Raw genomic sequence first — 15,544 nt, 5'->3', positions numbered from 1 at the left:
GAGAGCTTTGATTTATTTAGATAATCTGCTGAAGGAGAGTGTGAAGAGGTCATTTGCTAAAAATAGAATAAAATCAGAAGATATAGGAGTCTAATAGTTGGTGATGATGATAATAATGGTGAGGGCTTTACTTAGAATTTGTGCGCGTCGCGGTGCGTCTCTGTGATGAACCAATGCGCATCTCCCAGTTCGCACTGCATCAGCTGCCAGCGCAGGCTCAGAGTGGACGTCACAGCTCTCTCTCTCTCTCTCTCTCTCTCTCTCTCTCTCTCTCTCTCTCTCTCTCTCTCTCTCTCTCTCTCCTCACCTTCCCCTTCACGTCCCTTTTTTCCTCCCCTCCTCTTATTCCACCGGAGCATCTCTCTCCTTCTGCTCTCCTTTCCTTCTCCACCGCCCACTTCTTCCCAGCCATTGATCCCGACCACTCACCGCACCGCCGTCTCATCATCGCATTGCCCCGCTGCGCTTTTCCGCATTTTTCTTTTTTTTTTTTTTAACTATTTTTTTTAAATTCATTTATTTTTTTTCAAGGGGACGAAAACCGGAACATTTTTATTTTTTATTTTATTTTATCTTTCTTGGACTACACAAACTTTCCCCCCCACCCCAGGCCTCCCTCCTCATCACCATGGCGAGCACCGAGGATAAAGCGGCCAGCAAGGAGAGCCCGTCCAGCTGGAAGGACTCCATCTACAACCCGAGGACCGGGGAGCTGCTGGGTCGCACAGCCGGCAGCTGGGGTAAGGATGCACCCCTGCGTCCGGTGTCCTCCTCCTGTCCGATATTAAACCTGTGCAGCCTGACTTGTTTATTATTGTTATTATTATTATTGATTTGTGTGCGTGGATGGCTGAATGAAGGTGACTGTGAGGCTGAGTTAGCATTGAGCCATCCGAGGCCCGCATGGAGGTGAAGGATGGTCTAAAGGTGTGCCCAGGTCTCCTCTTGCTGCGTGAGACTAGATTTTCAAACAGATATAATTTATGATATGTATCTGCAGAGACCCCCCCCCCCCCCCCCCCCCCCCCATGACTAAGCTGCTTCCTTCCCAAATAATCAGGTCCTGCTTAATTCCTCAGCTGCATCAAAGCTGATCAGGATGTAGATTTTTTTTTTATGTAACGCTTGCTTCTCCCCAGGCTGAGGTGGTAACCCCCCCCCCCCCCCCCCCCCACCCCCCCCACCCCACCCCAACAGACACACACACACACACACTCTTCCCCTCACTGCAGCCGGCTCCTATAGGCTGGTGTCGGCTTCAGTCAGGCTGCCTGGGCCCCCGTGCTGCTGTGCAGTGGGATGCTCCATTGCAGTTGCATGGCCGCCCACATTAGCATGCCTGTCAAGGTCAAATGGGATTCCCTCTCTCTTCTTTCTCTGTCTTTCTCGCACTGGACAGGTGCATTGTGGGATACTGCTGGAGAGCAATGAGGGGAAAAAAAGATAGGAGGGGTGGGGGGATGTGGGGAGGGGTGGCTGTCCCCCCCCCCACTTTCTTTTGGTCCTCTTAAAGGGCATCTCTGAGGTGCTGGTGAACCATTTTGATTCTGATGTTTCCTCGCTTTACAGCAGCAAAAAACTGCTGAAAAGTTGGGGAGGGGGTGGAGGGGGGGCTTGAGGAAAAAAACACCTGTGATTGTCAGAGGTAGTGGATTTAAAATGGTGTCGCTCAAGTGGGTAATTCTGTAGAACCGCAGCACACCGAGGCACGTCCCACATCATGCTCGACCCTCTGCCTCCATAGAAACCAACTTTAATGTTCCGCAGAGAGAAGATTCAGCAGCATCATGGTTCACACAACAAAAGTAAAAAATAATATATTAAAAACCAAGACTACGACAATAATAGTAGTAGTAGTAATATTAATAATAATAGTAATAATAATAACATACAGTATTATTACTGCATGTTATTATTTTCTGTAATAACTGCACAGAAAATACTGTGCACTTAAAATAAAACATTTAGACATCACTTTTCACATATTCAGTGCGCCTGTACATTATGTACATTTTTGGAAAAGAGACCGACAATTTACACTGCAGTACATCAGTGCAGGAAAAAAACAGATGTGCAACAGCAGCGGAAATGTTATTGAAAGGGGCAGCATTATGTAAAATCAACTGTTTTGAGCTTCACATGATGTTACAATGTTATTCCCTCGTCAAAAACACACCTGGAGTTTTGCTTTGATTAAAGGATGTTTGAGAAATCCTTTAATCTCCCGTAGCAACCATTCAGCTGTGCAAAACGCCTGGTTGAACCTAGCTCCGCCTTCGAGGACGAAACTCCTCCTCAGAGCTGCAGTTTCCATGCCTCCCCTCCCCAGCTCAGCTCCTTCAGACTAGCCAGCAGCAATTAGCAAACACCTGGTGGAACTCGGCAACTGCTGAGCTCTTTATAGGAGCTACTTCTCAGCGAAACGCTGGTAAAACGTTAAAGTTTTAATAGAGGAGCCATGTTGTGATGACTTTCTGAAGGCGGAGTTTCAGAGACAGAGGCCCAATTTCATATAGCGTTAAATTACAAAGTCAAATTTATTTTAAGTCATACTTGGTAAATATGGCATGTCTATAACAACTGATGGTGACATCCATCCATCTATGTTGTTCCGCTTATCCGGGGTTGTCGGTAGCAACCTATGTAGGGAGACCCAGACTTCCCCTAAGGTGACATAGTTACTTACGTAATTGTTTTATAAAATGATACTCTGTGGCTGGAGAACACATAATACTGACCCTTTAAAAATGTTCTGTGTGTCCCCCTGACCTGCAGCCCTCATCCTGCTCTTCTACCTGGTCTTCTACTGCTTCCTGGCCGGCATGTTCGCCCTCACCATGTGGGTGATGCTGCTCACGCTGGACGACTACGTGCCGAAGTACAGGGACCGCATCCCCAGTCCAGGTCAGTGTCCTCCAGCTCCACCTAAAGGTCTGGCACCACCATCTGCTACGAGCGGCCATGTTTTCTCTTTGAGGCATGCATTATTCATGCTCCTCCGGCTTAAACGCCCTCACTGTAAAGTCCTACTTTATATTGCTGCTTTTTGCATTGATCTGTTTGGAAGTCTCTTCCTGAGTGGTAACTAGAATAGGAACGGCTCAGTGGATGCTTCCTCTAATAGCTGTGTTTTGGTTTCACTCTCACGTTCTGATTATTCCACTCGACGCCTCTGTTTTGCAGGTCTGGCGATCCGGCCAAACTCTTTGGACATCTCCTTCAACAGATCTGATCCGCAGAAGTATTCGCAGTATGTCCGAAACCTGGAGTCTTTCCTTCAGAGTGAGTGCGCTCCAAGCCGATGAATTACACACACACAAAAAAGATCTGCAGGTGAACAAGTAGCTGTCCTTTGTTTTTGCGGACTTGGATCTGAGCAGACCTCTGTCCACATCATGTCTCTGTCAGGATATAATGACACGGAGCAGGAGGGGAACACGGACTGTTCTCCAGGAGAGTACACCCTGCGGGAGGAAGGGGAAGGATTGTCGCAGAAAGCGTGCCGCTTCAGGAGGGCGCTCCTGAGTTTCTGCTCCGGCCTGTCTGACACTAACTTCGGATACCATGAAGGAAAACCCTGTGTGCTGCTCAAAATGAACAGGGTACCAAACGGCTTTCATGGCAAAGCCTGCCTTTTATAGCTGCTCACAGAAGTATACTTCACCTTTAAAATTTTTCACATCTTGTTAGACTACAACTGTAAAACTTTCACGTTTCATTGGGAGTTTATGTGATGCACTGTTTGGATGACACTGGTCAACAGCCAAATAATCGTCTTGGGTTTTTCAACTGTCATTTTGATGTGCTGAATCCAAAAATCACATTTCTGTTGCTCCATCAGATCAACTTTCTGAACTATGGAGCAACATGAGCATCAAAATGATTGTTCTCATCTGGGATCAGTGAGTTATGAGCAGGAGGAGATATTTCATCAGGACAGAAAAGAGATGGAGAATTTTACACAATGAAGACGTAAAGTTCAATTCATATGTACTTATCCTTATCGGTCTTTATTATTCAATTCACAGAAATCCAAGTTTGCAACATTTAGAAAAAACCTTTTTAGGATGAGAAATATTAATGGGAATCAACTGATAATGTCACAAAATGTCATCAATTTAGTCAAAAGATCAAATTTCTCTAAATCAAATTAGAACAAAAACCTGACCTGATTGAGAAAAATGGATGTCAGTTTTGGATTCAGCGTTGCAAAATAGACCTAATTCAGCTGAAAAAACATGGACAACTTCCAAAAAATATTTTTTAACCCAGTGTAAAGAATTGATTAAAACTACTTATTAATTTGGAGGCCTTAGTCCTCGACGCGGACGTCGCGGGTTCGACTCCCGGTCCCGACGACCTTTGCCGCATGTCTCCCCCCCTCTCCTCACCCTCCTTCCTGTCTGCCTACTGTAGAAAAAATACGAGCCACTAGCGCCGCAAAAACTCTTCGGAGAAAAAAATGGAAAAATAAACTACTTATTAATTTTTTAATTTTTTTTTTTAGCGTTCATAGCGCCACAAACACAAATTCTACTTTTGAAATACGTTCCCATTTTTCAGTGGCTTTGTCACCCAATCAATTTAATCATATTTTCAAATTTACTGGAATATGTGGAACTCTGGAGAACGTAGTGAATTACAATAATGTCAGTTTTGTTTTTTAACATTAATGCAATTGTATCAAGACAACAGTTAATCTAAATCCTTAAGAAATTTTCACAATAAATGATAAACGATACCATAAATGACCACTCGCATGATAGACTACCGCAGATAACTGTAGTGTGCCAAAATATTTAACATTTTGGTCTTAATGCAAACTGCTGTGTGATGGAAAAACTAAAACTGCACATCCTCCTGAATGCAGCCTCCTATTGTGAAGCATGGTGGTGGCAGCCTCATGCCGTGGGAATATTTCTTCTTCAGCAGGAAAAGAGAAGCTGGCCAGAGTTGAACAGAATATGAATGCAGTTAAATGCAGAGCAACACTGGAAAATACAAATAAAAATAGAAAACTGTGAGAGACTGTGAGAAAGTAGAGAGCTACATGGTTCAGATCCAAGCTTGTTTATGTCTTAGAATAGCCCAGTCAAAGTCTAAATCTGTGCAATGGCTTTAAATAGCTTTTTATGAATGCTCTCCATGCAATCTGATGGAGTTTGAGATATTGTGCGAAAAAACTGGGACACAAATGTTATGTTATGGAAGTATAAAGCTGGCAGAGACATGCCCTGATGGATTTTGCAGCTAATATAAAATAAAAGGTATGGGATGCTGTAAAGTCAAAAATTAGAAGCAATAATTTGGATAATTTAGCCAGTCATACAAAAACAAATCATATTTTCAGCATTTAGCTCCAAACTATGTATATTTATGTCACCTTAAACTAAATATTTAGCTCCAAATCAGATATTTTGCTAACACACATATATTTAGTTTGAGGCTAAATATTTAGTAAACAAGCTAAAAGCTTTTGCTTTAAACCTAATAATTAGCTACAAACTAAATATTTATTTAGTGAGCCAAATTTTTGTTTTGTTTGGAGCTAAGTATTTAGTCATATTTTCAGCATTTAGCTCCAAACTACATGTTGAGCTAAATACTTAACTGTTAGCCTCAAATTACACAATTAAATCTAAACTAAATACTTATTTAGCAGGTCAAATTCCTAGTTTGAAGTGAAATATTTATTTAGGAAGCAAAATTTTTAGCTTCCAACTAAATCCAAATATTCCAAACCAGATATTTAGCCTCAAATCACACAACTAGCTCCAAACAATTTATTTATTTAGCAATCTAAGCATATAGCTTGAAGCTAAATATTAATTTACAAAGATTAATATTTAGTTTGAAACCAGATAGTTAATTTGAAGATAAATATTTAGTTAACAAGCTAAATATTTAGCTTCAAATTAAATATTTAGCCTCCATATAAATCTGTAGCCCCTATATTTAGTTTATAAATGAGACATTTATCTTGGTAATTAGATATTTAGTTTTAAACTATAACATTTATAGATGAATGAATAACATGGTGAAAATATAACTGACAAATTAACCCACATTTTGTTTCTTATGACAGGCTGACTAACCCAGATTATTGATGTTAACCTTTGAATGTGTAACTTTAGCAGCATCCCACAGCATAGCCTCTGCAATGTGTCTGATCAACGGGATTTTTAGATTTTCTTCTTTTATTTTTATCTGTAGAAATCTTTGAAAACCACATATGTCATTTTCCTTCCACTTCCACATAGGATCCTAATAAGCTATGCTGTCCCTTTTGTCACATTGTGTAGCTGCAATATGACAAATAGTAACAACAAGTATGAATACGTTTATGAGCTCAGGCTCCTAAATGATTTGGTTTGTTTGTAGCAGTGCAGCGCCCTGACAGTGACCCTCCTCCCGTGTCTCTGCCTTCACAGATCATTGGCCTGAAGCCCAGCGGGGATCCCTACATCAACTGCACTGTCAAAGTAAAAACAAAAATCAGAGCATTTCATGTGCAACTTTCTTGTATGTGTATTTGTGTCTTTTTAGTTCTTCCATTGAAAACAAAACATATTTATTACCACTGTGGATTTAATATTTCCTTTGTTAATCTTTCATATTTTCCCCTTTTTTTTCTTTATTTTTGTGTGTCTCATGTCTTTTTGCATGCTGTCACTGACGTCTTTAGGGTAAGACGGTTATGTGAATTATCAGGATAAGGCCAGTAGGAGTAAGAACACATTTCTGTTATGTAACGGGTCATTATGTGGGCGCCTCGAAAACCCATCTTAGTGGCATTTTAGAGTTTATTTTTAGCCTAACCGGTGTCGTTCTTTTACCCCGGAAATGTCACTTTTTTCAGACTAAACACAGAACAATCTCATTTAACTAATTCATTCAAATCTCTTTGCCTCGACCTCAGAGGGATGCTGCTTCTGCTTGCTCATGTCCTGTGTCACGTTGTCTTAAAAACATTTCCCATTTGCTTTTAATTGAACTCTAAACTTGCTTGTGTCCAGTGAGAAATTTAAACCTACATGTATTCTTCCCTGCAGAAAGAGAACCCGATCCAAATGCACTATTTCCCCAAAGAGGGACGCTTTGACAAGATGTATTTCCCCTACTATGGCAAGAAAGCCCATGTAAGTGTCTTATCTTCAAAGGTGCATGTCAATGTATCTAAGAATATGTCTTACATGAGGCAATGAAATGCATTTTATGAAACATCAAACATCAAAACACATTGATGTTCTTACAGTGTGTGTAGGAGGGAGGGTGTGAACTGTGTTGCGATGTGTTACTTTTGCAGCGATGTCACCATCGTCTTTCTGATGTTTAGCAATTACCTGATGAAATCGCTTACAGGCTCTTTACACAGTTTATTAGCGGGTGAATATTTATTCACTGAATTCATCAAGACGGTCAGAGCCACTGTGATTTTTCTAAATGTTGATGTGACTAAGTATTCGTCAGTGCAGACAGAGCGTCAGCATAGCTTTGCTTGTTCATTGGGTCGTTCCTCCAACATTTTAGTAGCACTTCCTCAGCAAAAGCATTGCACCTAAAACCAGACATTTACACATGCTCTACTGTATTAAAAGATTTTTTTTCCACTCGTTAAGTCACCTTGAAGGATAACCAAAACTAATTTTTTATTTCATTAGAGCCACAATGATGTAATTTTTTTTTTATGTTAAACAATATTAAAATCAAAAGTTTGCGTATATTTCCTTAGTCCTTGAAAGATTTCCCTTTGAAAGTGTGTGACTCAGTTCAAATGTTTCCGTTGTCCTCCCACAAACTCATCACGATTCATTTCTCCGAAATATGAACTGATGTAACTGAGGAAGGTTTGTAGGTCACTTCAGAACATTGACTTTGTTGTATTTAAGGTGCTTTTGTAGCTAATTTGTAGTAATTATCAACAAATTAGCTTTTGTAGCTAATATGGCAGTGTGTCCATTTGGAAAACTCACTTCCACACAACCTCTAACTTCCTGATTGACGTCATCAGATATATGGCTTCAATATTTCCACATAATTGGAAAATATCTATTAAGATTATTGTAAAATGCATCAATAATCCCTCTTGAAGCAACAAAGCACCAACATCATGATGTTGCCACTTCCATACTTCCCAGTTGGGATGGTGTTTCCAGGCTTACAAGTCTCCCACATATTCCTCCTGATGTAACGATGACCGTTACGGCAACACAGTTACACTGTAGTTTCACCAGTCCACTGGACACGTCGCCAGAAATTCAGGTCTTTGTCTCTGAGTGCACCGGCAAACTGTAATCTATCTGTTTTGCTTTGTTGCTCTTTGAATAACGGTTTCACTGATTGGCCTTTCCAGCGCTATGAATGGCCTTTTCACGTGGGCTTCGGTTTTGTTTTGCGTCTATCACCCTTAAAGACGTTCAACTCTGGGACACAGACACAGGGGAGTCTTCCTGAACATTTTGATGTCGAGACGTCCCAGTGTTCAGAACGGTGTGCATGGCACCTTCAGGCATCTGAAAGTTGCACCAAACGAGGAACAGAGGCGTGGATTTCCACAGTCGTAGAAGTTTATAAAGCCATCGTCATGATGGTGGACTCAGATTACTGAAAGGCATCGTAAAGTTAGCGTATGCAAACGTCAGAGTTTTAAGAAATGATAAGGGCTTTAAAAATCTTTATTCTTCTCTCATTATTCTGTCATTTGAGAGAATAATGGAAATCCTACCTACCAAGTATTTTTGGTCCAGTTTTTAGTTCAAATATCAGTACACTTGAAATAAGACAAAAAATAACTTATAAGTCACTTTTTAGTAAGATGCTTATTTTAAGTAAATAATTATTTAATGGTGAAAAGTACTTGTTCCAATGGTAGATTATTTCACTTATAATAAAGTTATAAGTTAATTTATCTGCCAATGGAATTGGCCTTTATATCTTGCTAAAAAGTTACTTTTAAGTTAGTTTGTTTTATTTCAAGTGTATTAATATATTTGCAATAGAAATTAGACCAAAAATGCTTGGTAAGATTTTGTGCTTTTGCAGCGTGTCTATATATGGTGAAGTGTGTGACACCGCGTGAGCTGAAATGCAGGACAGATGAAGTTTTTCTCAAACTGTGGTCTGCGAGCGCCTCCTAGTGTTCCATACGGTACTGCACATGAACGATCTTTATTTTGACGTGACGTGAGCTCAGTTAGCTGGCAAAAGGACTGTGTTTAAAAATAATAATGGATAAGTGGCTTAAGACCGGGTCACTCAGAAGAAAAGCTGAAGATATTAGTGGAAAGAAAACAATGTTAGGAATATTTAAACAATGCTACTTATATTTAATTTCCTTTTGGGATAAATAAAAGTTGTTTTTTTTAATTGATCAGAGAAATTTATGTCTGGAATATTTTTACATTTTTTGCAGAACTTTTGTTCTTAGAACATTATTATGATACATAGCATGCCACATGCACACAGATCATGGTCTGTGGCTGTGCTGAGTGACTTGGCAGTGAGCAGCGCTGCGCCCCACGCTGACTAACTGCATCTAAAAAAACAATTATTTAGATCGGGCTTTCTTCATGTTGAAAGAAAATGTTAGTTTCTGCCAAAGCAGCCAAAGTCTATTTTTCTTTTATTGTGCTACTAAATTACAAATAGACTTAAAATGTTATCAATGTACACAACACCTGTAGTAGAGAACAATTTACTTTTTGATTTCCATGTGTTTTCCGTTGTTGGAAAGCTTAAAATTCACACTCAGACAATTCAAAATGCCCCCAAGTATCGTTCATGATTTTGTCCTGGCCAATCACATTTACAAAACACCTCCCTTCCTCATTGGAATGACCAAAGAAGACAACAATAAATGAGTTCAGAGACTAGCATTTTCAGTTCAGATTCTACTGAACTGATGTTGTTTTATTGTGGGAGCAATTGTGGGTTAAGTTTGAGAAACACTGCCCTGGTGACAGAACTGATGGACGAGCGTTTCCTCCCCGATGCAGGAGAACTACGTGGAGCCGCTGGTGGCTGTGAAGCTGCTGTTCACCAAGGAGGACTATAACAAGGAGCTGGCCGTGGAGTGCAAGGTGAACGGCTCCAACCTTCTAAACAACGACGACAGGGACAAGTTCCTGGGCCGCATCACCTTCCGGATCAAGGTGGTGGAGTAAAAAACAAAAAGGAATGGCGGAAGCGGATCGGGGGAGCGCACCTTGCCGGCCCCTGAATTTACAAAAAGGATTTGCGATTATGAAAAAAAAAAAAAAAAAGGAATGAAGTGTCAAATATGTCACAAAGATTATTATTTTTTCCTTTCTTTCTTTTCTGGATATGGTATCAATGTTTGACGCAGGTAAACGTTTGGGCCTCCAACAGAGGAAGCCGGTTGGTGTCAGATGTTGCTGTGATGACCTTCCTGACCTTTCTTTCCATCTGATTTCTTGCTGATCTCCTCAGAACAAGTTTCTGAACCAGATCCTTTTCCATGTCCTGTTGCACTGTTCATCCTTTTCTTAGCTCGGATCCCATTTTTTCTTTTTTTTTAGTGCTGATGTGATTTAATAACCTATAGCCATTGGAGCCCAGCTATTTGGAGCTGTTGTGTGTAATTGCTGATACTTCTTTCTTTTCATTTGTGACCTTGCTCCTGTCAGGATGAGTGTGTTTCCACCTCTGAATCTGTGTGAAGGACCTCGTCACTTGCTGGTGTTGCGAGGACTTGGGATCTTGCTGTATGTAGAGCTGAAAAAGTAGAACCTGTCCAACGTATCTTTCATCTCAAAAGACTTCATCAAGACATACCTTGATACTCGAGTATAGCCAATGTATCCCTGTATATGAAATGCCAATTCCAAACGCCCTTTTAACTATAAATACATAGTGAACTTAAGCATATTTAGGGAACTATAGGTAGAAATTTGTCTTGCGGTGCACCAACCCGCAGACCAGTCTTGTGCCGTCCGTCTGTCTGTTTGTGTCTGCATGTGTGTTTGTCCATCCGTCCGTCTGTCTGTCTGCCTGTCTTCCTGTTTGTCCACCTCTTGCAGCCGATTGGGTGAGTCCCTCCAGGACTGGGTGAGCTGCGTTGCCCGGGGCGGCGGTGTGTGTGTGTGTGTGTGGACGGTGAGGGTTTGCTGTTTTGAGGCGGAGAGGAGCTGGAGGAGCATAGCGAGAAATAACTTCACTGCAATATGTACTGTATATCTCTACGTGATCTGTATATCTATCTGGGTCTCAAAGATTGTTTGTTAGCTTACTCTCTTCTTCAGCCTGTTTCTCTGATTGTCTGCTGATCTATTACTCTTTAATGTACATATATATAAATATATATACACACACACACATGCACAAACACACACAATATCTACCATATTTACCTAAGTCACACTGTATATTTGGCCACCAAACATAATGTCTGTGCACTGTAAAGAAATATAATTTAAGCAAAGATTTACAGAAGATTATCTTATTCAAAGCTATGTTTACACAGTCTTAAAAGGAACCCGTATTTAAAGGAACAACCTGTAACATCTCTTCAGGGTGCCTTAAGACCTGATGAAATAAATTGTGATTTTGAAGAAAAAAAGCCGAATAGTTTCCTGTGGTGTTTTGTTGTTGTTTCATGTCCATTTTAGCTTGTTTTTGACTTTGTAAAGTCAAGCATGTTAGCACGCTAACTTATTTACTTTAACTTTTATGTCACTGTAGACAATAATAACCCCGAATACTTCAGTGTTCCGTCTTATTAGGATATTTTCGGCATTTATTGAAGCCAATTCTCTTTTTAAGAAGCAATGCCAAGCATCCTCCTCAAATAAACTGACAAGAAAAGGATGGAGAATCAAATGTTGGGTTTTTTTTATGTTTAAGGAATATTGTTCACTTTTTCACTGACATAACAAAGCAATTTTTAATTTGAAAGACACACCTGCTTTTTTTATTTTTTATTTATCACGTACTCGCCTGATTTAAGCAATACATCAGGTAAGATACTGTCTGCTTATGACTGATCAGCATATCCCCACTTAGAAATAAACTCACCCTTTTTATTTTTGAGTCATATTTAGTTTTTCAAGTATCTTTTTCTTATTAATAATAGTATGATTGTCAGAGCGCTTGGGTTCCTCAAAGAGAGATTGGAAGGATTTCAAACATAATCATTATTTCTAGTAAGTTATTTCTAATCTTCTGAAAATTCTCTTACTTCCAGAGCCCTGTGCTATATGATGAAGCACGTGTAAAAGGTCGTCACGTAAGATTACCATAGAGATATGCATAGACGGAATGAAAAGGAAATTTTTATCTTCAGATAAGTTATTATTAATTGGGTGGTGGAAGTAATTGGACTGCAGATCGGGTTTTTTCATAGATATAAATACGAGTTTTTTTCTAACATACTCTCATTTTTATTATAGTACATTTTTGTGACCACATGGGGGCGCCAGAAACTCTGCTGACCAAGCAGTGACAGACAAGAAATTAATGGAAAGCATTGGACATACACCACCACCTTGGCGTTGATAGGGGTAAGACAAAGTTGATATCAATTTAAAGAGTAATATCATGAATGTTTAACATTTAAACCTATATTATTTAACAGCATTCTTTGACAGGCTCATCTACAGGCAAAGCCTTGTTTCCTTGGCTGGCTTTTGTTAGTTTTGCAAGAATCCATCACTGCTTCAATAATGCGATGTTATTTCTATAAACGTTGCTGGTAAATGGTCGGTGAGATTAGGATCATTATCATGATAAAAAAAAATGAAACCATTTATGCAATTTTCAGAGCACAATCTGAAGCTACACTCTTCACGTCATAATTCTATCAAAGTTGGACAGGAACTAACCCTGACCTCTTCAGAAGACAACCATAAACATGACATGCTAGATTGTTTTCATATGCCACAATCAAAAACTTTAATGTATTTTGTGTCAAGTAAAAAGATTATACAGGTTGTTCCCAACATGAGAATAAAAATCTGAAGATTGTGTCTCGTAGAACCCTAACCTCCTGCTGCAGGCACAGCTGCAACATCTGGTTATTTATCTTGTGACTCTTGTGATTTGAAAAAATGGTTTTCCGTTGCAGTTTCTGTTTCAATGCAGCTGAAAAACCACCTCACCCGAGCGCAAAAATGGTCAATCTAAAACGTGATTTTTATTTATTTTGTTTCCATTAAGCTAATTTAGATAGAATGGTCATGTTGGGCCTGGTAATGAACCCTACCAGAGGCTGAACTTGGAGCTGAGACCAGAAAACATCAGGAACGGATGTAAAATAAGTCCGATCTTCTGTCTGCTCTGAGTCTTCATCACCTCCATCCCCCATGAGGCTGCAGAAGCTCCATCCTTCACTCTCAGCTGCAGCAACAGCAGCAGCAGCTCCTGCTAAATGTGAGATAATCTCCTGGGCTTTAGCTGCAGCAAGAATCCACCTTAACGTCTCCTAAGCTCTTACTGTCCTTGACTTGGACGGCAGTAAACAGCTGAAGTTGGAGATAAAAGCTTTTCCCACTTGGTATCTCAAGTTTCAATGAGGCCAATAAAATGTATCAACATTTTACCATATCCTTATTCAGGATTTTTTTTTTAAGTGTTGATCTTCAGCTTTGACAGGCAAATGATATTTCTTTTGAGTTTTTATTAATTTCTTCTCCCAACATGCAAAATAAAACAAATATCATCAACTTAAAGGCTTTGAATGATGCTGTTCCTTTTGTATTGATAAGATTATTACAACAAATTCAATGAATCAAATTATTTGGTGAACTTAAGTCAACCTTCCACATGCACACACAAATATTCTGATGTGTCCCTCAACAACTTGTAGAAAATCCACATAATTTTCATAACCATCTCCTGACCCCATTCTGACTGGATAATTATCCATTCACCTTACAGGAACTGGCAGAACTCGGTTGATTTGATCGGTTTCCCTCCGCAGATCTGGCTTTCAGACATAAACCATACATTTTCAACAAGATGGAGGTCAGTGCTATTCTATAAGCTTGGAGTTATCCTGCATTATCCAGCATAAAAGCAGTTTTGATGTGTGCTTGGGAGCATTCAAAAAATAAATTTGAAATACTTTATTGATCCCAAAGAGAAATTACATTTAATCTGATGAATTAAATTGCCTGGATGCAGAGCAGGACCAAAGAGCAAAGCTAGAAGGAGGAAGTTCTAACCAGACAGCGATTTAAAGTGGAGATGCTAAAGCTAATGAGACGGCTTAGCGGTGCTAGCCAACAACTGACGATGCCATCCAAGTCATATTATTGTGGAATATCCTCTCTGCTGCCCAGGTATTGAGCTGGACTGCAACAGTCTTCAGTCAGAAGCCTCTTCAGATTTGTTGCAAGTCTGACTGCTCCTTTCTTCCCACAGCATCACCATCCAGGATTCTCTGAAGATACTTGAATGATATGAGTTAGGACAATAAATTAATAAATCATTTTAATAACACAAACTGCATGACATAGTGAAGGAGGACAACTTCTGAGTTCTCTGACTACAATCAACAGCTAGATGTTTGAATCACTGATGCATCTGAATGTTCCAACAGCTCAGTGGTGCCAAACACACATCAAAAACTGGTATTTAGAAATGATGAAACAGGGTTAAGTTTTTGGTCAGGCACCAACCTCAGAATTATCGAAAGTCTGGCGTAAAATCTGTGTAAGTGCCAGGAAACTGACAGCGAGGCTGCTACCTTCCTATATGCAAATGTAGGTGTTTCTCCCACTTACTTTGATTCCTCCGGTAGAATTTCAACCTGGCCAATCAGTGAACAGACGGAGAAATCGTGAATGGTGACGTCAGTTGCCTGTAGTTTAGGAATGGCAGAGAAGGGAGTGAACAAAGCCGTTCAGTCCATGTTTGTCACACCTCCAAATATTGAATCAACATAAACAGCCGCTTTGTCAGGATGGACACTTCTCTCTTCACAGTGGAGGATGGTTGTTTACAGCGCAGGTCATTTCCGGTAAGCTTCACAGCACACAACTAGTGAATTAAATACTCAGACAAACGTTAGTTATTGACTAGCTACCATTGGAAGCAGTCATTTCTCGACAGGCTAGCAAACTTGACAAATTGTGGTCAAATATTCTTGTTAGACCAGAAAGCAGGTTGTTTCTCTGCAACTTGTTGAAGGAGATTTAACCAAATACTAGTGTGAGTCTAAATTTCAACCTGTATATTATTTCAACCTCGTTTGGAGAAAATCCATGGTAAATTCAAACTAGTGCGTCAAATACTTAAGCATTTATTCACCGCTTTGGGAAAAAAAATGCTGTATGCAAATCTTCACCTTGCACATGTCCGAAGCATTGAGTTGCCCAGAACCTTGAGGCGATTTGAAACAGGTTTAAACTAAGATGGCAAAAGGGTTATCACCTAATCAGCTAAAAGTTTAACTTGCCAATTTGTGGAAACCAAGACCTGGCTGTAGTCAGCATCTTTAGAGGGGATTAGTGCAATGGATATTTTTAGGATTCACTCCTGAGTCCTCAGCAGCACCGTCTCTGTGTAAATATAGTGACGGGGAAAA

At 39.9% G+C, this 15,544-nt stretch overlaps 1 protein-coding gene and 1 long non-coding RNA gene across 2 annotated transcripts; both read left to right on the top strand.

Moving 5' to 3' along the window:
• The first annotated feature begins 324 nt into the window (after positions 1-324).
• atp1b3a (ATPase Na+/K+ transporting subunit beta 3a) lies at positions 325-11,581 on the top strand. The gene is made up of 7 exons (XM_032565483.1): positions 325-740; positions 2,776-2,904; positions 3,184-3,282; positions 3,409-3,602; positions 6,432-6,482; positions 7,053-7,139; positions 9,996-11,581. The coding sequence occupies exons 1-7, from the start codon at positions 629-631 to the stop codon at positions 10,161-10,163; spliced, it is 840 nt and encodes a 279-aa protein (XP_032421374.1). The 5' UTR covers positions 325-628; the 3' UTR covers positions 10,164-11,581.
• A 747-nt stretch (positions 11,582-12,328) lies between these two features.
• LOC116721657 (uncharacterized) lies at positions 12,329-13,685 on the top strand. Its single transcript, XR_004339652.1, has 2 exons — positions 12,329-12,518; positions 13,174-13,685. It is a non-coding gene; the product is annotated as an uncharacterized LOC116721657 (long non-coding RNA).
• Positions 13,686-15,544: the final 1,859 nt, after the last annotated feature.

The sequence above is a fragment of the Xiphophorus hellerii genome, chromosome 6, assembly GCF_003331165.1.
Source record: "Xiphophorus hellerii strain 12219 chromosome 6, Xiphophorus_hellerii-4.1, whole genome shotgun sequence".
Lineage (NCBI taxonomy): Eukaryota > Metazoa > Chordata > Actinopteri > Cyprinodontiformes > Poeciliidae > Xiphophorus > Xiphophorus hellerii.
Note: the sequence above shows the minus strand (reverse complement) of the source record. Positions and strands in the feature narration are given on the sequence as shown.